Consider the following 26541-nt stretch of genomic DNA (forward strand, 5'->3'; position numbering starts at 1 on the left):
GTAGGTTCCTATCATTTGCGTTAATTCATTACTTTTGTTTAAATTAAATTCTTATTTTAATTCAGTTTTAAGGATTAAGCAGCTTTTAGGGAAAAAAAAAATGAATAACTGAAAGTATTATGCAATAATTGAAGACATCTCTCCTTACTTAGAACATCTTTGGCATATAGGGTTCTTTAAAATTGATTCATGGGGCCTCATATAAAATATTTATAAAATATTAAGTAGAAAATGTCCTGCATTTGATCTTACCATCATTTCTCAAATGTGAGTGATTCAGAGAAGTCACGCTACATTGAACATCAAATGTGCGTGAAACAGAAGTCAACAGTTACAGCAGTAGCAGTTGTATAAATCACTTTAATGCTGTCAAGCGTCTGTTATTAAAACAGACATGTTGATCTGCTTTATCAATGCAGAAATGTTTTCTGAAAACACCTGCAATTCTTGATAAAGAAGAGTCAAGAGCTCAACTAAAGCAACTGATCTCCATGATGGTGACCTCAAACTAAACATTTTCAGTAAGACTTCAACATCTAAACCTGTGCTAATTCTCAATAAGAGCTTCTGTGGACGTCTGACACCAGGAATCATGAGCAGAATCACCAGAGGAAGAGGAGGAGCCAAAACGTTTGGCAATATATCATTCATTTGTTCTTAGTATAATCATTAACTGATAGTTGATAGAGACCCAATTTTGAGGCAGGACCTGATTTATCTTGACACTGCAAGTTTCTTTTGGAAAGCGGTTTTGAACTCCAAACAAACTGCATTTTGAACTGATTTTGTTCGAAATGACGTCACACCAGTTTGTTCATTTATTTAATTTGAAGTATATCAGGGCCTTAAACACAGATTCAAAACAGAAGGCTGAAAATGATTTGGGTAATTTTTAGTGTTCTATTTAAAATGAATAAGTGGAAATATCAGCTTCATCGACCCTTTGATAAACAGATAAAATGTATAAAAATATTCTTGCACAAACTCTTTTAGATGGAAAACTATTTTAGATAGCACTTCAGGTGTGTTCTGATCGACTGTAAGTGGACTGTGAAGTGAATTTCAGGGAACATCGATACACTTCCCAGAAATGGAGAGGGGACATCACGTGTCTCTGTGCACAGTGTCATCAGTCAGAACTAAAGTTGGAGCAGAATCTAAACACATCAGGATCATTAGGAAAAAGGAGGGTAAGACTGTTTACACCATTCAGGTATTAGATTGCTATTGTATCTGTGCCATTTTAAATGCTTTCAATCATACATTTCTAATGAACCTCACAATATGTCTTGTATACTGTGTATATTGTCTTTTTGTCTAATCAGTCTGATTTACATTAATTTAACACTTTATATAATATGCAAAAATTGACTTGTTTATACATTTGTGTCTTGTTGTTACTGTTTTATGTTGAATTATTGCCAGGACCTGTAAGAGAAATATAATTTCATTCTCTCATGTCAGAGCTGAATGATACTATTGAACTTGACGAGAAACATCACTTCACTGTGGAATGGAAACTCTACAGTGGCGTTCACACATAAAGTCCTTCATTTTCATTGGTAGCTGATGTGGGCGTGTCCGACGAAAACCAAAAAGTTGAGTAAAGTTTAACTTGTGCTTCATCTTATCGTGGTGTCTTGCTGTGTGGCTACAACAGAATTAAGACAAGAAACACATTTACACAGTTACATGAATGATAAACCAACACTACAATGGTACAAATAATCGGATTTATCTTAAAAGTATCCACTGACCAGTAGATACATTGCTGAGGAACTGTTTTATTGATCATACTGACTGAGACAACATGAGGATCTCTCACTTACTGACTAATTCTCATATTCAGAAGAGTCCGGCTGGTGATCAGCAGGTCTGGGATGGACAGTCTATGTGAAAGACACATTGATTATTTATTACCTGACTTTGAGTGTACAAACTCTTCTGCATGTGTAGTTTTTGAGATTTCACTTACAGTGAGTGTGTCGTAGAGGTCAGAAGATCTGGACTTGAGGTCAAGAGCTGCATATGTTCCTGCACTGGGATCAACGTTCTACAGGGAAAAGAATGAAGAGATTTGAAATGGTTACCATGGCAATAAGAGTCCCTGTTAACAAAAGTGTCAATCAAAAGTGTATTCACTCCATGATCTCTTTATTCTCACATTTACACAGCAGCAGTAAAATCCCGAGTTTGATAATATATATGTTCTTATTGGTATCATTCTGTGTTTCTTTGATCATCTCACCTCACACTCATGTATTGCAGATCTTCTGTTTATTTTCTTCTTACTGTTAAAAAGGAAAGTTTCATTTAATAATGACATTATTCTGTATTCATATAAAATCACATTAAATGTATACTCTTCATTGATAGATTTTTATTTACATTGTAAATATGATGATGATGATGATGATGATGATGAATAATCCTCCAGATGTCGCTGCGATCACAATCACATTCCTACCAGCACCATGATGAACTGAAAGAGGAAGATCATCATGATTAACTCTCCAAACTGATGAATGATGTGAAGATACAGGAGTGTGTTAATAAAAGCTTCACCTGTGACAGTTACAGCGTCTGATCTCTGAGATCCATGTTGATTGTGAGCCTGACAGTAGAAGCGTCCACTCTGTAGTGCACTGAAACTCTGTCCAGATCCAACAGCTGAGCTTTCATTCTCCTTAAACCAGCTGAAGTTCAGAGCAGGAGGGTTTGAATCACTGCTGCAGATCAGAGTCACCGAATCTCCTGACACTATTTCACCAGATCCATTTATCAACACTGAGACACTCCTGGGAGGATCTGAAACAGAAAACAAAATACATTCACATCACAGACTTTGTTTATAGGATTTAACATCACAGTTACTGAACCATCATTAACTCACACATGACATTTAAAGTCACAGCATCAGAGTATTTCTCTCCATGTTCATTGATGGATCTGCACTTGTATTCTCCACTGTCATCAGAGCTGATCTTTGAGATGCTGTAGATTCTTCCAGATCCTACAAACGTTCCTCCTTTAAACCAGCTGAAGTTCAGAGCAGGAGGGTTTGAATCACTGCTGCAGATCAGAGTCACTGAATCTCCTGACACTATTTCACCAGATGGACTGATGGACACTGAGACACTCTTTGGTTGATCAAACACAAAAAAAAAAAAAAAAAAAAAAAAAAACAACGATATTATTAACAATCACAATAAAGTAGAGATGACAGACAATGTTTAGAGGATTTAATGTCACAGTTACTGAATCATCATTAACTCACACATGACATTTAAAGTCACAGCATCAGAGTATTTCTCTCCATGTTCATTGATGGATCTGCACTTGTATTCTCCACTGTCATCAGAGCTGATCTTTGAGATGTTGAAGATTCTTCCAGATCCTACAAACGTTCCTCCTTTAAACCAGCTGATTTCTGCAGTAGGGTTTGAATCACTGCTGCAGATCAGAGTCACTGAATCTCCTGACACTATTTCACCAGATGGACTGATGGACACTGAGACACTCCTGGGAGGATCTAGAGGTCCAGAATATAAAATGATAATTGAGAAAAGCTTTTTTTTGCATTCTAATCAATTTTGTCTTTGAAACTTTTACACAATCTGAATTTTCCACTTTGCAAAATCTGATATTTGAATACTGTAACACAGTTCGTATGTACGGGAAGAAGGAGGCGGGAACCGGCGAACGTTCAACAAAACTTTAATTCAAAATAAACAAAGAACAAAACGAAAGTAAACAAACATAATAAAACATAAATTAAAGTCCAGGCCTGGTCCTCTCTCGTCCTTCACTGTCGTCACTCTTTTTATGCTCCCGGAGCTCCTCCGTGAGAGACTCAAGGCCGGCACACCTCCCAGGTGATGCTCGTTATCACTTGCGTCACCGGCTTTGCGCCGTTCCTTCACGGCTCGCCCGCCCTGCTCGCCACAAATACATTTACTCAAGTGGTCAAAATATGACTGAATGTACTCACACATGACATTGATCTGAACAGCAGGAGAGATGTGATTGTGTCCGTGTACAGCACAGCTATATCTGCCTGCATCCTCTCTTCTGACTGACTGCAGCAGGAGTTCATTGTTTCTGTCTCTTCTCTCAGTTAATGGCTGTGAGTTTCTGTACCAGATGAATGTTGCTCTGTCAGTCAGAGTGCAGCTGCTTTTACATGTCAGACGGACTGAATCTCCCTCTGTCACTCTCTCAGGAGACTCCACCTGAAGATCTGAACACAACACTCACATTATATCTAGTGCTGCTGTCATACACTGATTATTATTCAACATAATGCACAGAAGAAGAGAGAAACCTCATGAAAGTCACCTGTGACAGCAAGAGTCACTCCTGGATCACCAATATATCTTCCTTCAAGGTAATTAGTGGTGAATCTGAAATAGTACTCGTGTGAATCCTTCAGTGTCACATGACTCAGTCTGATGGTGCAGTTCTGCTGTTTATCTCCCAGATACTGAAGCCTCTGACTGTATTCAGTGTCCTCAGACAGATCTAGAGGCTCTACACCCTTTATAAATTCTTTTGTCCAGAACACTTTCCTAATCTTATATCCAGTAGGGTATGTATAAGTGCAGTTCATTATCACTGATGAGTTCTTTAGTGCACAGATGTGTGAAGGACTGTAACTCACACCCCAATCAGCACTAGAAACCCCTGAAACACACATTAAAGGGATATATATATATATCATTCTTTCCTATTTCAGTATCATTTACCCCTGTATTTTAAATGTGTTAGATTATTTTATTATTATGTAAAATATGTACTACACAATTTTTAGCAGAAACAGATTTGGTGTAAATAACATGTTCTCCGTTACGCAGATGGAGCTGTCAGAATATCTATATGTAATTGTCAGATCAGTATGGAAACAAGACAACAATACTAAATACAAAAAGCATTTTTAGCAGTGTGCTTCAGTACAAAGGCGTAGATTTGGTTTCAACATTGGGGGGTTGAGCGTTGGTATTATTTTTTTTATATATATATATATTTTTTTATGTGTATAGCGTTTTTGGATAATTTATTTCGTATGTATCTATCTATCTATCTATCTATCTATCTATCTATCTATCTATCTATCTATCTATCTATCTATCTATCTATCTATCTATCTATCTATCTATCATAACTTTATGGAATTTATCTATAACCATTAATCAAATTCTAACATAATGGAGTGATTCTAAAAAGAAAGAAATTATGTTAAATATTGAAACCGCCAGTAGGTGGCAGCGATTCAACGTTTTGAAGAGTGTTTAAATCGTTCATTCAAGCGAATTCATTCAAAATCAGATTAATTAAGGAAGAAAACAAACACCGATGTGAATACTTTTGTCATTGATAAGATACTATTGATAAATGAAGTAACAAAACAGACGGCTGTTTTGGTATTGGTTACAGTTACACAGATAGTTATGGCTAAATTGCAATGGATTAGCTAGTTAAAATATATGTGGAGTGTACTAAGCTATTACAATGTTTTCATACCTCCTTCTCAGTACATGCTTTATTCTTTTTAACGTCCCTCTTTGAACAGAAGTTTAATATAGTCGGCTGGGCAACGGTTCTCTTCATTTTTTGTTGCTACCCTTACTCTCCCATTCAAACAGTACAGCTCCACTCGCGTTGTTTTGGTGAAAGTGCGACGCGCATTGGTTGGGCGTTAATAATTTATTATGACAAACACATATTCAATTAGAAACAAAATTATTGTTACAAAATAAATGAATTATACATATGTTAGTATAGATCTACTGTGATTTTCATGTTGAAATATTGGGGGGGTTGTAACTGATAGATTTGAATATTGGGTGGGTTACCTCCCCCCCATCCCCCGCGCAAACTACGCCCCTGCTTCAGTATGTCAGCACATGGCAAAGCAACATCCCATCCGAATGCTGATACTCAAGCAAGACCATTACGCCGATGTCAGACCAAAAACCTTGAGGAGTACATCCTTGACTTCCATCCTGGACCTGCCCTTTCCTTCTACAGTGTAGTCTAGTCAAGCAGCTGCAGCCCCCAGCCAAGGTGGACTTTGCGCCAAGCCCAGTCCAAGTCAAGCAGAAGTACTACGTATGGACTCATGGAATCCATGAACAAGAAGGAGAAAGAGAAGACAGTTGAAAGAGACCATCTACTCAGGAAAAAAGATCAGCTTAAGAAACATAAGCATTGCTGAGATGAGATGATGAAACACATCAAAACATTCTTCAGGGATGAACAGGAAAACAAGGTCAGGTAAAAAGAGGACAGGTGCTTTTCCTTAAGCACAGGTAAAGAGTCGTAACCTTGGATTCACTCCAATCCATCCAAATCATCCATGAACTACAAGATTACTCTGGCCAACATCTCGCATCTGTCACCACCACCACTATTAGAGCCTGTTAACTCTCATTCTCCCAGGCGAGAGCGAGCTGTATCTGAACGATCATTGCTCCCCATTTCACCAGTACTTGATTATTCCTATCCCATGGCAACTTACGGCTCTCTTGCAACACCACATTTGCAGATACAGCTGGTGAATGCACCTGCTTCATTCAGTTATGTCCCTCCTTACCAAACAACATCAGCGTTACCCTCTCAAAACATGATCCCTGGTTTATTCCCTTCAGTGAGCACCGCAGCTGTTGTTGCTCCTGTACAGCTGATACCAGCCAAGGCTGCAGCTCCACCGGGTGGTAGTATACATTGTATAGCCCCCCTAAACCTACAATTCCAGACTTCACAAGTGACAGTGAAAGAAAACTTGCTCATATGGTAAATTAGCTTGAGCCTTACCCAGAGCTAACAGAGGAACATAAATGTCATGTACACTGTAAAATGTAATTAGTTGAGTTTACTTAGAAAGCTTAATTAAACTGTTGGGTTTACTTAAAAAACTTAAGGAAACCGATTGCCTTAAATTTAGCAAGTAAGTTAATTTATCATTTTGAAATTGATCAAACTAGCTACCACACAGTACAGCAGGGGTACTCAACAGGCGGCCCGCGGGCCGCATCCGGCCCGTCAGCATTAAATTTGTGGCCCGCATCATGCTACATATAAATGTATATTTATTATAATTTGCGTCTAAAATTGGCGTGAATATTACTTCGTTTTTTTACACGTACACAAGGGTAGGCGTACAGTGCGCGTGACGCTGTAATCATCAGCAGAGAACGCGTCTAGTGTACGCGCGCAGCACAGTTTTTCTAACCGCGAAGAACAATAAACTGAAGGCACTTTGCACGCGCGCACTGAATAGTTTTTGCACTAATTTAGTTTGTCCACAAGGTGTCAGCACTGAAACGGGCTGTTGTTTCAGTCTGAAAAGAAACGGATAAGACGGAACAAGAGTAACAACAAACACAATAGCCGACCGTGTTGAAGAGCGCTCCTTTGAGGGGATTAAAAGATACCAGCAACTCTAATTTTAAACAAGTACAAAGACATTTTATTGTAACTATTTGAGCGAAAAAGACTAGACAAGCATTAATCTCTCTAGTGCGCATGTGTCGAGCACTTGTGTTCGTGAACGCCATCAAAGGCTCGAGACTGTGCGCGCAAGTAAAAAACAAAGTAACCTTATTTTTCCATGATGAAATGCAGTTGACATTCCTCAAACTTTGCAGTGTGTAAGTTTCCGAGCATCATGAAAAACACACCTTTTATTCTTAATGTCAATGTGTTATAAACAGAAAGCAAGCAGCGCTCCCATTACAGATCTGTCATCACATAATTGAGCTCACGGAGAATATCTGATTTATCATGTTTACAACGTTGGTTATAGTTACGTAATTCATGAGATTGTGATTGAACATTTAAAAAAAAGAAAAAAAAGATTTTTGGATTCTTACCAAATTAAAAGGTAATAATAATATAAATAATAAAACGTTTATTCTCTGAGTATAAATAGGTGCTATAAAAAGTGTTAAAAAGGTGCAATGGAGTATAAAATGACTATAAAAAAAGTGCAATGTTTTCGTCTTACGGACAAACTCTTATCAGCCAGTGAACAACAGCCAGACCTTAAATTTCTTGTGAAAAGAAATGAAATAAGGATGAATAAGGAATAAGGATTTCTTTTCATCAGTTCTTGTTTTTCTTTATGCATTTGTACATTAAGAATACAGCAAGACAAGCTATTAATCATTTTTTTAAATGCCATTTATCATGTTGAGTGACACTTTAAAAAGGACACCATACTATTAAGACTTAGCTAGATGATAAACTGCACTTTTAGTAAATAAACAGTAAAACTACAAATATTGTCTTAAGTAGGCCTAAAAAGTCTTACGATCCAAGTTATAACTTGTGGCCCTTCGCGTTTCATTTGGTTGAAATGCGGCCCTCTTGGCCTCTGAACTTGAGTACCCCTGCACTACAGAGTACTTAGAAATCTTGAGTATTCACTGTGAAATGTAATTAGTTGAGTTTACTTAGAAAGCTTAATTAAACTGTTGGGTTTAGCTACCACACAGTACAGAGTACTTAGAAATCTTAAGGATTGGTAATTCAATTTTACAAACTGAGTACTTAGTTCAGTCATGTTAAAAATTTTGTTCACATTATGTAGAAACTGCTTTAAATTTCTCAAGCATTTTTTACTCAGTTGCAACAATGGACCATACATGTATTTGTATTTATTAAACTGGAGATACTGTTGAAAATAATAAAGTTTGATGTCACCATCATGATGGAAAGTGTTTGTTTTAGTTGGGCTCTTGACCTTGACTTTTAACATCAGTGTTTCTCTGGCTGTCGTAACTCAGTGTTTGTAAGACACAGCTGTTATGGTGAAAAAAGCCAAGAGAAATGCTGGGCTTGATCTGTTGGATCTTTCCTGATGATATCATTGAATACTGTGACATCCCCAGCCTAAACCTACTGGTGTAATATGCGGGGCTCCTAATTGGTTCATACCCACTAATTACCAACAGTATAAAATGGCGCTAAATTTCTAGACGGGAGGCACTCTCTGGGGAACATTCCTCAGGGGTGACTCATTTTCTTTTGTGTTGGCTTGGTGCATGTAGCATAATTCCTTTGTTATTCTTTTGTTTTGTTTCTGATATACCCCTAGATATTTTGTTCATTATTTTTGTTTGAAAATTCGTTGGACTTAATAAATCTTTTTCTGGAAATTTGATTTCGTGGTCTAATCCCTCTTTTATGTTGTGGCTTATAACGAGTGGGTCGTAACATAAAATTGGGCGCTCGTCCGGGATTGCTACATGTTCAAGTAAATGCAGAGTTCTGAGTGTGATCACCTGTGTGAATGAGTAGACTTCAGGAAGTTAGAGTGTCCTCAGCTGGGTTTACAATCCTTCCATCGAGGCACTGTTTGTTGTTTTTAGTTTGTTGTTTTGCCTTTCTTATTTTTGAAGGTTATTCTGGACGGGGGTTTTAAATCTCTGTTGGGGGTACGCTTCGGGCTTTTGGTATAATGCCAACTGTCCTTGAGTTCAGCGTTTAAATGCCGCCCCGAGTCCGGTACACCTTTGAAGATTAGGTAGGTTTAGTTAGTTTGTTTATAGATAGGAACTGGAGTCTCTCATTTTCATCTGGTGACACTTTTTGTTGTTTCTCCATATCTGTGTTGTTTGTGATTTCTATCGAGTTGAAGACAATTTGAGGAATGGTTTGTGGTAAGTTTTTATTTGTCTCAACTACGGTGGAGTTTTTCACCCGGAGGGTGTATGTGTGACGATCCTTGGCGAGGTGGCTGACGGGATTTGTAGTTCTAACGCTCTAGTTTGTTGGCGTCTCACGCTTAAGTTTGGCGGCGTCTCATGTGTGTTTATATTGTTGTTGTGTTTGCTCTGTTGCCTCTCTTTATAAAGATGTCGTCGGTGATCGAAGATTTCTTCGCATTTCCTTCGGAAATCTTGCTGGATAGATGTACGAAGGAAGAGCTGTTGCAGATTGCCGAGCGCTTTGGTGTTGAGGTAACGAGTAATGATAAGAAGCTCAAAGAGACGCTGATGAAAGTTGTGAAAGACGCACTTTATGAGTTGGGTGTTTTAGAGGTAAGAGCTCAAACTATAAATCCTGATGTGTCTTTAACCTCTCCTCTTTATGATGCCGATCAAAATGCAAAGTTTAGTGAGGTGTCTTTGCAAGAGAAACGGTTATGTGTTGATGCGGAAAAACTTCGTGCCGAGCGTGATGCATGTGCACTGAAAGAGAGGGAGTTAGAAAAGGATTTTGAAATTAAGAAATTACAACAGCAATTAGAGATGCGTAAAATGGAGTTACAATTTGAGAAAGAGCGACAAGAACGAGAGTTCCAGTTAAAGAAACTTGAGTTAGAACTGAATGCAAAAGCAGTTGAAATTCCTGTTCAAGCTTCATCTGATGAATTGGCTCACGCTGCACCTGTGTTTGACGTTTATAAAAACATTCGATTAGTGCCGCCGTTTTTAGAGAAGGAAGTGGATAAATATTTCCAACATTTTGAACGCGTTGCAGAGTTGTTGAAATGGCCAAAAGAATTTTGGACCTTACTGTTGCAGTGTGTTTTAGTGGGGCGAGCACAAGAGGTGTATTCAGCGCTGACTATTGAACAAAGTGGTAATTATGAAATCGTTAAGTCTGCTATTTTGCATGCTTATGAATTGGCACCTGAGGCATACCGCCAGAAATTTAGGAGTCATGTTAAGTTTGAGAAGTGCACTTATCTTGAGTTTGCTAGAGAGAAAGAGAACCTGTTTGACCGCTGGTGTTCTTCTGTAAAAATTACAACCAAAGAACAGCTTAGAGAGCTAATTCTTTTAGAAGAGTTCAAAAATTGTGTTCCAAGTGCTGTTGCTATGTATCTCAATGAACACAAAGTGACTAAATTGTCTGATGCTGCTCTAATGGCAGATGAATTTGTCCTTACTCATCAAGGTTCTGTTCATCTAAATGAGCTAACTAGGTCAAAGTTGAGCATCTCTGTTAAAAATAGAAAGGTGGTTGCACGACCGAATGCTGTGTCAAATTTTTGGAAAGGAAATTAAAAACGGTGTTGATTTTGGACCATTTCTCACTGATGGAAGTGTTTCTTTGCCTGACTCTGATGAAAAGGTTCCTGTTCGTATCCTTCGTGATACTGGGGCGGGACAGTCGTTTTTGCTGGAAGGAATTTTGCCTCTGTCTGAACGTACTGCCACTGGGTCTCATGTGTTGGTTCGAGGGCTTGAAATGGACTACATGGAAGTTCCTCTACACCGCATTCATCTTAATTCCAGACTTGTGTCAGGTGACGTGGTTGTAGGAGTTCGTGCAATGCTTCCTATCCCTGGTGTTACTTTTATACTTGGCAATGACTTGGGGAATGTTTGGGAGAAGTCAGATGGTGACGTTCCACCTATAGTAGTTCCTGTTGTGGATGAATTGAATGGATCTTCTGACTGTCCTAATTTATTCCCTGCTTGTGTAATAACTCGAGCAATGGCAAATGTTTGATGAAACAGAAAATGTTCTTACTGATACTTTTCTTGCTTCTGTAAATTCCTCTCAACCAGAACCCAGTACTGTGTGTACTGAAGTTGAAGATGTGAACCCTATGCATGAGTTACCGTCTGATGCTGAACACAAGATGAATAAGCCTGACTCAATGTCTGAAAGTCTATTTATGTGTGATGACCATGTTAACACTTGTCCTTTATCTTCACTTTATAGTGTGACTCGAGAAGAATTAATATCAGCACAGCATGCAGATGAAACTCTTCAAGAAATGTTCTCCTTGGCTGCTGGAGGAGGAAATGAGACTTCATCTTTTTATTTTCTTCAAGATGGATTACTTTGTAGACAACAACCTGTGAGTCTTGACTCTTCCCTACATCCTAGGATCCAAATGGTAGTTCCTCCTTTTTTCCGTCAGGCCGTCCTACAGCTGTCACATCAGGGCCTTGCTGGTCATATGGGGGTACGGAAGATGTATGATAGGATTTTGAGGAAATTCTATTGGCCCAGAGTCAAGAGAGAGGTGATTAACTATATACGGTCTTGTCACATCTGCCAACTGACCGGAAAACCAAACCAAAAGGTTCCTTTAGCTCCTTTACAGCCCATTGCAGTAGTCACCACTCCTTTTGAACACTTGATTGTCGACTGCGTTGGTCCTCTACCACGATCTAAGGCTGGGCATGCTTATTTACTTACTGTAATGTGCCAGTCTACACGTTATCCTGCAGCTTATCCCCTGAGATCGATTACAACTAAATCAATTTTAAAGGCTTTAACAAGTTTTATGTCTATCTTTGGCATCCCAAAAACCATTCAGTCTGATCAGGGCTCAAATTTTATGTGCAGACAATTTTCTAAAGCCATGCAACAACTCAAAGTTAAACACAACATCTCGAGTGCCTATCACCCTCAGAGTCAGGGAGGGCTGGAAAGATTCCATCAAACTCTTAAGTCACTTCTGAGATCGTATTGTTGAACTTGATTGTGACTGGGAGGATGGACTCCCTTGGATGCTGTTAGCTGTTCGTGAGGTTGTTCAGGAGAGCACAGGTTTTAGTCCTAATGAGTTAGTGTTTGGACATACTGTCAGGGGCCCTATTGCTGTCTTGGCAGATGCATGGAAAACATCTAATCCACCTGAGAATGTCCTGGACTACGTGAGTAGTTTTCGTTACAGACTTTATGAAGCCAGAGCTATTGCTCTACGAAAATTAGGTAAGTCTCAAGGAAAGATGCAGAGGTTGTATGATCGTAAGGTTAAGTCCAGGAATTTTCAGGTAGGAGATAAAGTGCTCGCTTTGCTACCTGTTCTGAGTAGTCCATTTCAGGCTAGGTTCACTGGACCTTATACGATAGCGAAGTGTTATTCTAACAATAACTATCTTTTAAACACGCCTGATCGTAGAAAGAAAGTACAGGTTTGTCATGTTAATTTATTAAAATTATATGTGACTCCTGTACCTTCTCTGTCCATTGCTGCTGTGACAACTACTGAACTTCTAGATCCGAGTGTCTCTACAGCATCTGTAGGGGTGGTTGACGATTTGGAGGAGATTAAATGTCCTTCTCGAGGAGAAGTAGAAAGGCGCCTCAATTCTGAGGTTCTAGCTAATTTAGCTGGTTATCTGTCTCATTTGTGCGACCCAGAGAAGACCGATATAATTAAGCTGGTAAGTTCATTCCCCTCACTCTTTTCTGATGTTCCTACTCGAACTCATGTCATTGAACATGACATTGATGTTGGTATGGCTCAACCCATAAAACAACATCCATACCGTGTAAATCCTCTAAAAAGGAGGTTGCTTCAGAAAGAGGTGGATTATTTACTTGCTCATGATTTAGCAGGACCTAGTTTCAGTTCTTGGAGCTCACCCTGCATTTTGGTGAGTAAACCTGATCATTCCTATCGTTTCTGTACTGACTACAGGAAGCTTAACTCTTTAACAAAACCTGATTGTTTCCCTCTTCCCAGAATCGATGACTGTGTAGATCGTGTGGGCTCTGCTCAGTTTGTTAGTAAATTCGATCTTTTAAAAGGCTATTGGCAGGTGCCCTTGACCTCACGTGCTAAAGAACTATCTGCTTTTATTACACCTGATAGCTTTCTACAGTACACCATTATGCCTTTTGGAGTTCGAAATGCTCCCGCTACTTTTCAGCGGTTAGTAAATCGAGTGTTGTCTGGGTTGAGGGGATGTGAAGCTTACCTGGATGATGTTGTTTTGTACAGTTCTTCTTGGTTAGAACATCTCGCACAAATTAGAGAGCTTTTTGAGCGTTTGGCTGAGGCTAACCTGACTATAAATCTTGCCAAATGTGAATTTGGCAAGGCCACCGTGACATACTTGGGTAAGGTAGTTGGTCGGGGGTGTGTAAAACCCATCAGCACTAAAGTTGAAGCTATCTGTAGTTTTCCTGTTCCACTTACCCGTCGCGAGTTACGCCGTTTTCTTGGGATGGTAGGTTATTACAGAGGCTTCTGTCTGAACTTTGCGACTGTTGTTGCCCCTCTGACCGATTTGTTAAGCCCAAAGACGTCTTTTAAATGGTCACAACAGTGTCAGTGTGCCTTTGAAAATGCTAAGTCTCTTTTAGCCAATGCTCCTGTGCTGAAGTCGCCACAGTTTGAAAAACCCTTCCTCCTTGCTATTGATGCTAGCGCGTACGGTGCTGGTGCTGTTCTTTCGCAAGATGTAAATGGGATTGAGCATCCGGTCAGTTATTTTTCAAATTAGTTCAATCATCACCAGAAAATGTATTTCGCAGTGGAAAAGGAGGCTTTAGCCCTTGTTTTAGCCGTTCAACACTTCGAGGTCTATTTGAGTTCAGTCTGCGTTCCTATTGTGGTATACACTGACCACAACCCGTTAACATTTTTAGATCGAATGCATGGTAAGAACCAAAGAATTCTGAGATGGAGTCTAATTCTACAACCTTTTCACTTGCAGATTAAACACATCCGTGGCAAGGATAACTTGATAGCCGATGCTCTTTCTCGTGCGTAAGATATTCCAGTAGTGTCGGGAAAAAAAAAATCTCTTTTTTTCTCTTTTTCAATTCTTTCCTCTATCCTTCTTCGTTCTCTCTATTTCTTCTTTGTCCTAGGGCCCAGGATTTCGGGAGTGAAATGGAGTGGGAGCATGGAGATGAGTATTGTTGTAATTTTAAACTTTTGTTGTTTGCATTGCAAAATTGTTTGTTTTTCTTTCTTTTTGTCGGTTCTGCAGGGAACCTCCTTTTGGAGTGGGAGGTGTGACGTCCCCAGCCTAAACCTACTGGTGTAATATGCGGGGCTCCTAATTGGTTCATACCCACTAATTACCAACAGTATAAAATGGCGCTAAATTTCTAGACGGGAGGCACTCTCTGGGGAACATTCCTCAGGGGTGACTCATTTTCTTTTGTGTTGGCTTGGTGCATGTAGCATAATTCCTTTGTTATTCTTTTGTTTTGTTTCTGATATACCCCTAGATATTTTGTTCATTATTTTTGTTTGAAAATTCGTTGGACTTAATAAATCTTTTTCTGGAAATTTGATTTCGTGGTCTAATCCCTCTTTTATGTTGTGGCTTATAACGAGTGGGTCGTAACAATACCCACAGATTTAATCCTGAGGTTTATACTTGATCAAAAGTGTGCTTTGTAAACTTTTTGGGCTACTTTTAGACACACAGAGACATCAATAATCAGCATGTAAATCTCAACCATGGTGACATGCAATGTATAGTGGGAAACATCATAAGCTGTGTCCCAATTCAGGGGTCGCACACTCCGAAGTGCGTGAAAGGGGTGGGGTTTTGGAGTGGAGGGTTGCCAGGTCTGCGCAACAAAACCATCACAAACGCGGCGCAAGTGTAAAAGTATCCTAATCACAGACGTGGCAACAATGAGCCGAGCGTCGTTACATGGCTAGCGGCTGTGTGACAGACAGCTGATGTTTGTGTGCATTTTAAAGTTTGATTTGAAGTATGTCTTTATGGGGTTTTGACATGCTTCACTGCCGAAGACGACGGGACACTGGACCAAAATATGTATGGTGCTAGTTTTAAATCGTTAGCAACTAGTTAAACTTGTTTGTTTTTATGTTAAATGAAATGTTAACTGTCAGTTGTTTTAACTAAAAGAAAGTTGCACTGACGGCTTAAAATATACCTGCTGAGCATGACTATTTGTAACAGGCGAGAATTTTAAAGCTATGATGACTAAGAAAAAATTTGAATGGACCATAGATCTGTTTGTATGTTCAAATATTTCTGATTTTTATGTATTTATATAATACGCTCCACCAGCGTTTCCCTTCTCAGCCGAATAAAAGTGTACACAAATATGTTTTGTTCAGTTTTATATACTGATGATTTAAAATATGCTATTTTTTGTTAAATCTAAGTTCTGTTGTATATAGTTGTAAAAGGTACTTTATGTAATGTAGCTTTAAAACGATGTATTTAATGTAAAAACATTTAATTTACATGAAAAAAAAAAATTATATAGGCCTACGTATAATTTTTCATTTAAAATTACAAGTTGCATAAAAGAAATAAACTATGAACAGAACAATTCTCTTTTATTTACACATGTGAACATATGTAAAAAAGAAATTACTCCGACTCATTTACAAATAAATTACATTACAAATATATGTATACAACGTATGCATTTGCTAACTTAAACTGTACAGAAATTAGGCTGTTTCATTGACAAAGTAACATTTAAATAATATTTATATCGACACATTCATTTGCAGCGCGTTTCACTATTTGTAAGTGTTGTGGAGTTTGCAGCGCATGTGTTGTCAAACTGATGAAGATGTTTTCTTTATTTGCAGCGCGTTTCACTATTTGTAAGTGTTGTGGAGTTTGCAGCGTGTGTTGTCAAACTGATGAAGCTGTTTTCTTCATTTGCAGCGCGTTGAGCTCTCTCGGCCACCGTAACATCGTCCAAAATGTTTTTTGACTAACATATTAAAAATATGATTTCAACAGTGCTCCGTCTCTTGCTATAGTTTCACTTATTATTAAAAAAATACTTATTTGTTTTTAATGACAAACCACACTTTTGATCAAGTATAAACCTCAGGATTAAATCTGTGGGTATTCAATGATATCATCAGGAAAGATCCAACATATCAATCCCAGTATTTCTCTTGGCTTTTTTCACCATAACAGCTGTGTCTTACAAACACTGAGTTACAACAGCCAGAGAAACACTAATGTTAAAAGTCAAGGTCAAGAGCCCAACTAAAGCAAACACTTTCCATCATGATGGTGACATCAAACTTTATTATTTTCAACAGTATCTCCAGTTTAATAAATACAAATAAATGTATGGTCCATTGTTGCAACTGAGTCTATTTGATGTGTGTGTTTATGTCTGGAAGACATATTTTTTAGAGTGTTTGCTCATCTGCAATACGTCTATAGGACGTTTCCTGTCAGATGTCAAATAGACATTTAGAAGATGTCTTTAAGATGTTTATGATTTAGAATGTATGTAAAACTGACATCGTAAAGATGTCTATCAGATGTTTGTAAACAGCAGATGCTTTCTAGATTAAGTGATCTTTAACAGACTGTAGTGTCTTCTTGGTTTGGTTAAAAGAAAGATTACACAGACACAGTAGAGTCGGTCTCGATCCCTTAGTTTACTTGCAACACATGACTAAAACGTACAGTTCCTTTTTTCCCCATTCCTCTACGTGCTTACGTCAGAATCAGATGACCAGAAAACATGGAACAAGAGTTATAGGCGAACACTACATCCCTCCCTTTTTTCTGAAACTGGAGATGTAAAACTATAGACCATATTCTGTATAATAACTGAATTATATAACTGAGATTACGGTCCTTGTTACCTTAGGCTATCATTTTTAACATGTCTAAATCTGAAAACAAGAACATTTAACAAGTTTAACAAACTAAATTAATGCTTGTGGACCATAAGTGGGAGCATGTTGAAAAATTACATTTTACATTTTATCAATCAGATATCTTGGTGCCCTGCGACTTGGTCTCAGGTAGTATAGAGGGGTATGTGAAAAGTCAGACTGTTTTAGGTTGGCAGTAGGGTGCCATGTGCCTTTTGGGATATTGCTCTGAGACATGTCTTAATTCTGAGCTTGTCCTCCAACGTCATCTTCGTCATCAGAGGTTTCGTTCTGCTGGACTGTGAGATGAGATGGGAGTCTTTTGAAAAATGAGGAATTTCTCGTAATGCATCTTCTTGAATTACTTGCAGTCACCATTGACCCTTTGACCTTGATTACTTTGTAGGGTTTTGTCTCATATGGAGTCGTCAACTTTCCTGTTGATGGTTGTCGGCATAGTACAACATCACCTGCCTTGATGCTGGGTTCTTTCGCTCTGTTCCTAAGATCTGCGTATCTTTTCATTCGCTGCTTTGCAATGTGATCAATGATGCTGAGGTCAGTTTTTGGCTTGTCCTGTGGATATGAAGGTAATGTGGTGTTGATCTTTCTTCCGAACAGTAGTTCTGCTGGTGGTTTTTGGGTGGTTCCGTGTGGTGTTGCTCTGTAATTTCTCAGGAAACTATACAGGCACTGCTTCCACGGTTTTCCCTCTGCATTTGTGGTCATGACTGTCTTTTTGAGCGTTCTCATGAACCGCTCTACTTCTCCGTTCGCTTTAGGCCAGTACGGGGTTATCGTCCTGTGTTTGAAACCAAGATACAAACTGAAATCTGTGAAACAATGACTATTGAATGGTGGGCCATTATCAGTTTTGACTATGCTGGGTATGCCAAAAGTTGAGAATATCTTGTCCAGTTTGGGAATCACAGCAGCAGCTGCTGTAGACTTGACTATCTCCACTTCTGGATATCTGGAATGATCGTCGACTACTACTAGCAAGTAATCACCAGAAGGAAAAGGACCAGTAAAATCCACAGAGACATCTGACCATGGCTCCACTGGCAGATCAGACATTTTAAGGGGTTCCGTATGATGCTGGATCGTGGCTGCTTGACATGGAATGCATCCTTGCACAGCTTTTTCCACTTCTGCATCGATACCAGGGAACCATACCTTTTCTCTTACCAGCTGTTTAGTCTTCACGATGCCCATGTGTCCTACATGTGCAAGTTGGATGGCTTTTTGATGCAAAGAGGCAGGTAAAACCAGTCTACTCCCTCTGAGGACAATGTCTTGTGATGCGTTAACTGTGAGCTCATGTCTCAGCTTATGAAATGCCTCCAGCTTTGCGTGGTCTGTGTTTGACATGGTCTGCTTCAAATGTGTCCAGACTTTTCCTCTCAACTCTTTTATCACTATTTGTAGGATGGAGTCTTTCTTTGTTTCGTTTCGTACTTCATCTAAAGTCATCGCTTTTGGGACTGTGATGTCAATTATGAAGTTTATATAGCTTTCTGCGTTGTCCGAACAGTTGTGTCTGTGTTGTCCATCCACAGGATGCCTCGACATGTAATCAGCAGGATTGTCTTTCCCAGGTTTGTATTGGACTGTGAATGTGTATTGTTGCAGTCTCAGTCTCCAGCGTTCAAGTCTGGCTGGTGAGGATGCTCGAGGGTTATTGAAGATGAGCTCCAGTGGTTTGTGGTCTGTAATGACTGTAAAGTGTGAACCATATACATATAGGTGGAAATGTTCACATGCCCAGATTATTGCTAGAGCTTCTCTTTCTGTTTGTGAATAGCGTTGTTCTACCGCTGTGAGCGCTCTACTGGCACATGCAATTACTTTGTCACCGGGATTGTCTGTGCTCGGCTGACTTAGTATCGCACCAAGACCAACCGGACTTGCATCAACAAGCAGGGTGGATCTCTTCTTTGGATCGAAATATGCCATTGTAGCATTCTAAATTAGTTGAGATTCTAGCTTGTCTAATGCTGCTTGTTGTTCCAGCCCCCATTTCCAAGTGTGATCTTTCCAGAGGAGTTCACGCAGTGGCTGTGTAGTTGTTGCATAAACTTGAATGAACCGTGAACAGTATGTTGTCATTCCGAGCAGACTGCGTAATTCAGACACATTCTGTGGGGCTGGGAGGTTCTTGATGGCTATCATCTTCTTCGGATCTGCCGAAACTCCTTTGTCTGAAAACACATATCCAAAGAAGTCTAGTTTCGTTTTGCTGTACTCACACTTGTCTTTGTTGAGGGTGAGGTTTTTCTCTTTAAGTCTCTTGAATACAGCTTGCAGACAGGCGTAGTGCTCGTCTCGTGATTTCCCATAGACTATGATGTCGTCACTCATGTTTTTGACGTTTGGGATGCCGTGAAGGACCTGCTGGATTGTGTTTTGGAACACCTCGGCAGCTGAACTAATCCCGAAATTCAAACGAGTGTACCTCCACAGCCCTGTATGAGTCATGAATGTTGTTATGTACCTGGAATCTGGATGTAGTTCAAGCTGATGATATCCACTATTCAGATCCAGTTTCGTGAAGAGTATAGCTCCGTTTAGATCATGTATCAGATCATCTACCGTCGGGGTGATATGACGTTCTCTCTGAATGGCGCAATTGGGCATTCGCATATCCACGCATATGCGCACGTCAGGATTTTTGGGTTTTGGTGCAACAACTATAGGTGATACCCAGGGTGTCGGACCACTGACTTTTTCAATGATCCCTTGTTGTTCAAGTTTTTCGAGTTCTTGTTCTACTTTCTTTCTGATATGAAATGGAATCCGTCGGTGTGGTTGTACTGCAGGCTTTACAGACTCATCTATGTGTAACTTCACTCGAAAGTCTTTCAGCTTTCCGATGCCTTGAAAGAGGTCTTGATACTCTTAAAGTAGCTGATTCACAGTGAGAACTTCGGCTGGTTGGTCAGACACTGTGCTGACTATTTGTAGAATTCCAAGTTCTGTTGTAGTGTTGTAGCTCAGCAAAGAACCAGAGTGACCATCAATTACATAGAAAGTGGTTGCTGTGTCTGTGCTGTTGAAACTGATTCTGGCTTGAAATTTTAGTGGTGTGGAGGAGCCATATGCAAAGATTTTGAATCAGATGGTTTAAACGCAACGTTGCGTTTTACTTTATGATATGCTGTGCCATCAACAATATTTACGCTTGCACCAGAATCAATGATAATCTTCACTGGCACTCCTGCGATCTCCACTTGTGACTGAGGTTGTTGCGAATGTTGGACTGTGTGTATGACATATACATAGTCTTCATCCGAACTCATTGATGTTTCAAGGTGTGTTTTGCATGCTGTATCATTTGTATGCACAGTATTCACTTTTTGTTTTACCTTTTGGAATTTGGGCTTTGCTGGATTTGGGTTACTTATTGCATAGCGTGTTGATCTGCAGCATTTTTGAAAATGATTCAGCTTTCCACAGCTTTTACAGGTTTTTCCTTTTGCAGGACAGTTTTTCTGACCTCCATCGTATGGAAAATGTCCTCCACAATTGTTGCATGTCATGCTTTCAAAAGTGGTCTTTGGTTTAAAATTTCTCTGCTTGTTTCTGTCCAAAGTTTTCTTATTTATTGCATGTGTTACGAATGATTTGGATGATTTTGCATGCATCTCTTCTATGCCAGCTGCTTGTTTGTCTGCCGTTTCTTGAGCTCTACCTGCGTCTAGTAATTGTTGAAGTGTCATTGTGCCGTCTCGCAGTGCCATCTTGCGGAGATGCGATGAACTGCAGCTTAGAATTATTTGTGACTTGATTTCTTTGTCTACATTTGCAAACTCGCATTTTGTTGCCATCTGTCTCAATCTAGTATGATACACGTCCAAAGTTTCGTCTTCACGTTGTCTTGCTTGTCTGAATAAATATGTTTCATATTCCGGATTGGCTTTTGGACAGAAACGAACACCTCGGGTCCCGTGTGATGTAGTAAAAGTGCTCTTTTCTGCTTGTCCTCCTCGACGTTGAATGCTTGTAGATAGTTATCGAATCGACTTTGCCATTTTTTCCATCGCGAGCCGATTGAGCTGGGTTCAGAGTGAAAATCGAACATAGTAAAATGTGGTGTGTGTTTTCGTTTTTGCGTGGCTAACTCACATGTACAGTCTTTTGAATCCGTTCATCACTCGTCGCCAAGTTGTAGTGTCTTCTTGGTTTGGTTAAAAGAAAGATTACACAGACACAGTAGAGTCGGTCTCGATCCCTTAATTTACTTGCAACACATGACTAAAACGTACAGTTCTTTTCTTTCCCATTCCTCTACGTGCTTACGTCAGAATCAGATGACCAGAAAACATGTAACAAGAGTTATAGGCGAACACTACACAGACATCTTGGCCTGTTCATTTGTAGTTCATTTCTACTGAAGCTCCACTTATAATAAATATAATCACTTACCATATTTAACCAGCAACATAATCTCTGATAAGACATCAGGACCTCTCTTCTCCACACCACACCAGTATTGTCCTTCATCCTCTGTTCTCAGATCAGTGATGGTGACGGTGAAAACTCTGTTCTTCTTGTCGTCAGTCAGAGAGAATCTCTCGTCTTGAGCTGCAGATCCTGATTTAACCATGAAGTTTCTATTTCCAAAGCTACACTCGCCTTTACAAAAATACTTTACATTTGATTCATATCCATGTTCATATGAGCATCTGATCTCAACTCTCTCTCCTCTGTGTCCTGTAACTGTATCTGGAGCTCCTACAACAGCTGAAACACAAATATCATTATATAGAGCTGTTATGTGTGAACAAGAGACATCAGCAGGCCAGAATAATAACTTACAAATATCATTCATATGAGTCTGATGATCATGCTGTTGGAACATCTTAAAGGTGCCCTAGATTTAAAAATTGAATTTATCTCGGCATAGTTAAATAACAAGAGTTCAGTACATGGAAAAGACATACAGTGAGTCTCAAACTCCATTGTTTCCTCCTTCTTATATAAATCTCATTTGTTTAAAAGACCTCAGAAGAACAGGCGAATCTCAACATAACACAGACTGTTACGTAACAGTCGGGATCATTAATATGTACGCCCCCAATATTTGCATATGCCAGGCCATGTTCCCAACATTATGAAAGGCATTAGACAAGGGCAGAACGTCTGGATCTGTGCACAGCTGAATCATCAGACTAGGTAAGCAAGCAAGGACAACAGCAAAAAATGGCAGATGCAGCAATAATAACTGAAATGATCCATGATATCATGATATTTTTATGTTTCGTTAGCATGTTGCTAATGTACTGTTAAATGTGGTTAAAGTTACCATCATTTCTTACTGTATTCACGGAGACAAGAGCTGTCGCTATTTTCATTTTTAAACACTTGCAGTCTGTATAATTCTTAAACACAACTTCATTCTTTATAAATCTCTCCAACAGTGTAGCATTAGCCGTTAGCCACGGAGCACAGCCTCAAACTCATTCAGAATCAATTTAAACATCAAAATAAACACTGTACTTACGCGATTAGACATGCTGCATGACAAACACTTTGTAAAGATCCATTTTAAGGGTTATATTAGCTGTTTGAACTTTTTTATGTTGTTTAAGGCAAGCGTGAGCTCTTGGGGCATGGAGCACCAGATTTAAAGGGCCACACACCCCGAATCGGCTCATTTCTAATTATGCCCTAAAATAGGCAGTTAAAAAAATTAATAAAAAAAAAAAAAAATCTATGGTGTATTTTGAGCTGAAACTTCACAGACACATTCAGGGGACACCTTAGACTTATATTACATCTTTTAAAAAAAAGTTCTAGGGCACCTTTAAACTGCGTGAAGCTCAAATGATCGGGCAGTCTTGCTGTAACATGTTGTCACATGTATGTTCTGATTCAGTTTTCATTGTGTTCTGTTTCTGTTTGCAGTTGGTTTGTTAATTAGTTCATTTTCTCCTCTGTTCCTTACCTGTTTGTGTCCTAGGTTACAGATTGACTAGTCCTCAGTTCAGGTGTGTCTTGGTAATTGGCTTCTTTGTTTTCTGTGTATATAAGCCCTCAGTTTCTGTCTTTTCCTTGTCTTGTGTGATGTCAGTGTGTTTGTGTTTCCTTTGTGTTCATTTATGGTTTCGATTCTTGGATTAAAGACATATTTAATTATCTTCATCGTCATGCTCTTTCATTCCAGCCACCATAACACATGTACAGTATGTTCTGATTTTACAATTTTTTTTTATTGTGTTGGTTCTGGTTCTGTCCTGTTTGCTTGTCATTTGACCTAGTTTCCCAGTGTGTTTGATTAATGATTTCATTCACCTGTTCTGTTAATTATCTTGATAGTTCTCTTTGTTGTGTAAGCTGTTCCTTAGTTCTGTAAGACTTGATTTTCCTGCTAAGACAAAAACTGAGATCAAGCACCCTGCAATAAAGCAATAAAACTCATCTGGAGAGAAGATCTCAAAGAAATAGCAAACGACAATGCCTTGCCCTAAACTCTCCTCACACATCTACAGTATGCACCAGAATATTCAAAACTACGGAGAACCTCCTTTTGGGTGGTGTCTCTTCAAGATATATGAAAACCCACTCCTCTCCCCCAAAACAGGTGTCGGTGTAGTAAATATTTACAATCCTTTTGTTCTGATCTGTGTATTTAAGGGAAAGTAATTTCTGTAGCCAGAAACCCCCATGCAGTGATTTGTGAATGCTTGAAGACACTCACACATCACTGTGTGTATGTGCATTTCTTTGAGCAACTGATGTTATGTATTTATGATTTCTAAATTGGCTTCTAATTGGTTATTTGTGTAATTGGCATGATACATTTTTAGCTGACAAATAAACTCTGGATTCTTCTGAAATCATTATGACCAGTAGATTATTGGAGTCCATATTTCCACAAATCTGCATCAGGATTCAAACTAAAGGCTCAATGAAAGGAGCATGTGGGCACATCATGTGGGACCTATTGATTTCTGTCTATCACTGATAGGGATAGACTGATATGCATTTTTCAGGGTCAATGCCGATACCGATTATTACAGATCAAGGAGACCGATAACCGATATTTTGAACCGATATGTGTCTAGTATAAAAATGGAAATTAATGTCAAAATTAAGAATAAAAAGGCCTCTGACAAAGACACTCTTTAAATTATTTTAACACATCTTTAATTCTGAGAACTGTTCATAATAACAACATTAATATTAATAATAACAACAAACATAAAAAGTGCTGGGAGCATCCATCAGCAGCATTCTATAAACAAAGTCAAACTTAAAGCAAATTTAAACAGCAACAAATGAACAAATAATGGAAAATAAATGTAATCTCTCTGAAGTTTTATAAAGTAAATTCAAATGGGTACCAATTAGTAGTATACATGACAGCGTCATCCAGAAACGTGCAATGTGAGATTGACAATTTACGTTATTAGCATAGGGTTATTAGTCAAATGAGAGAGAGCGATTCCTGATAACTAAATCAGGAATAGGTAGCTCGCGTCGCGTCAGGGCGTCAGAGCTCGCGCTTGATGCCCTTTCAGCTCTTCAAAATTGCATAATGGTAATTATGAATCTGTATGATAAATTATTTTGCAATCATGTTAGAATAAAGCAATATTTCTCCAAATATGCACAATTTTTTGACTAAGATCCCTAACGGAACGGACGCTGTTCAGTGAAGCTATGTGAACAAAAAAAAAAAAAAACGCAGCAGACGTGAGTGAATTCATTCGTGTTGATAATCTATTCACAATATAACGTTAAGTTGGTCGAATGGTGAGAGAAGTAGGTATTAGTTTCACTATCTCAGCACTGATGTGATGATCCGTTAAAGCATATCACTGCAATGACGGACATTGACCGGGAATTCACAGTATAATAACTTGTAATCATAAATCTATTATATTTAGGTGTTTTGCAACTTCAGTGTAGTGATTTATTGCAACTTCAGGAATGTTTACTGCATTCTTACCTTCGAGAGTTAACTTATTGATGTGTGATGATGATCAGTGAAGCAGCTCCTGTGCTTTCGGTGTGAGAGCGGAACATTTTCCAGCCGCGCCAGCCGTATTGATTGGCCAGGCTCGTGACTCCCAACAAATCAGACGGACGATGGGCGGGGCTTAGTCTAGGCCACAGAGCGGTGCGCTCTGACTGAGGTGGCTGGATCAGTGCCAGATCGCGCATTTCAAAATAAAATGGTTTTATCGGCAAATCGGTTTTGAAAATGGCCGATGCCGATAACAATAAAAATGCTTAATATCTGTGCCGATAATCGGCCACGCCGATAATCGGTCGACCCCTAATCACTGACTTAGCAAGTTGAACAAGCATGTGGCAGTTCGACTCAAATGCATTAGTAAACTCTGCACCCTCTGAATAAACGGATGAAGTTTCATCAGAAACTGACGAATTTGTGTCGTGAGATCCACACAAACCGGGGCGTGTGACTCTAAGCGATATGTGTCCATAATGAACGAATAATTGAAAGTATGGAATACCCAGAATAATCAAATATCTAAATTAATACATGACCAATGATTAATTCCTAATTAGAAACACGATCTAAGAGTAATAATCATTTTTAATTGGAGTCAGATTAAACAAGCAGCTAAAGTGAACTTCACAGAAGCGCTGAAAAGACATACACACATTAAACCTTCGCCCAGGCCATCGGCTTCCGTTTTTGGGCCAATGGGGCCTTTACAGCATTTACAGTTCATTATTCAGTGCCATCAATGTTAGTGGATGTGTTTCCTCTATTCTCCTGAGTTTTCCTGTTATTTCTGAATGTTATAATAAAGTCAGTTGTCATAGTATTTTTTATCACTGTGCAATTCATTGATCACAGCCATTGTGTGATGCTTGCCAGCTTCACTGATTTCTGGAACCATGGTTTAAAATAATGCCAAAATGAACAAGTTTCTTTGATAAGTGACTAATGATTTAAAAAATGAATAAATACTTTTGCAGGAGTGACTCACCGTGAATCATGAGCAGAAACACTAGATGAAGGGGCAGAGCCATTCTGACTGACATCACTACAAGACACACATCATGAGAAAAACATAGTCTTTAGCTAAAAAATATAATTTTAAATTGAGAAAATTTCCTATTGAATAAGTCAGTGGTTTCAACAGTAGTATTAAACTATATTTACATACTAACCAGAGAAACTCTTACCGTGTTCTGGTGAGTCTCTCCAGCAGGCGTTAAACTGATGGATTTCA

At 39.0% G+C, this 26541-nt stretch overlaps 1 protein-coding gene across 1 annotated transcript; it reads right to left on the reverse strand.

Annotated features, from left to right (window-relative positions):
* Positions 1-39: 39 nt before the first annotated feature.
* Positions 40-26541, reverse strand: LOC137031672 (B-cell receptor CD22-like). The gene is made up of 12 exons (XM_067402798.1): positions 26495-26541; positions 26296-26352; positions 21755-22072; positions 4339-4683; positions 3992-4240; positions 3278-3532; positions 2566-3151; positions 2389-2482; positions 2249-2291; positions 1976-2053; positions 1830-1889; positions 40-1651 (listed from the first exon to the last, which is right to left on the reverse strand). The coding sequence occupies exons 2-7, from the start codon at positions 26348-26350 to the stop codon at positions 2871-2873; spliced, it is 1503 nt and encodes a 500-aa protein (XP_067258899.1). The 5' UTR covers positions 26351-26352; positions 26495-26541; the 3' UTR covers positions 40-1651; positions 1830-1889; positions 1976-2053; positions 2249-2291; positions 2389-2482; positions 2566-2870.

The sequence above is a fragment of the Chanodichthys erythropterus genome, chromosome 12, assembly GCF_024489055.1.
Source record: "Chanodichthys erythropterus isolate Z2021 chromosome 12, ASM2448905v1, whole genome shotgun sequence".
Classification (NCBI taxonomy): Eukaryota; Metazoa; Chordata; class Actinopteri; order Cypriniformes; family Xenocyprididae; genus Chanodichthys; species Chanodichthys erythropterus.

Bases quoted from the DNA above. Each gene is read 5' to 3' on its own strand.
- LOC137031672 (XM_067402798.1), bottom strand. From the start codon at position 26,350: ATGTCAGTCAGAATGGCTCTGCCCCTTCATCTAGTGTTTCTGCTCATG. The intron at 22,073-26,295 runs GTGAGTCACTCC...TTTGTGTTTCAG, and splicing joins GTTTCTGCTCATGATTCACG to CTGTTGTAGGAGCTCCAGAT. The intron at 3,152-3,277 runs GTGAGTTAATGA...TTTTTGTGTTTG, and splicing joins TGTGACTTTAAATGTCATGT to ATCAACCAAAGAGTGTCTCA.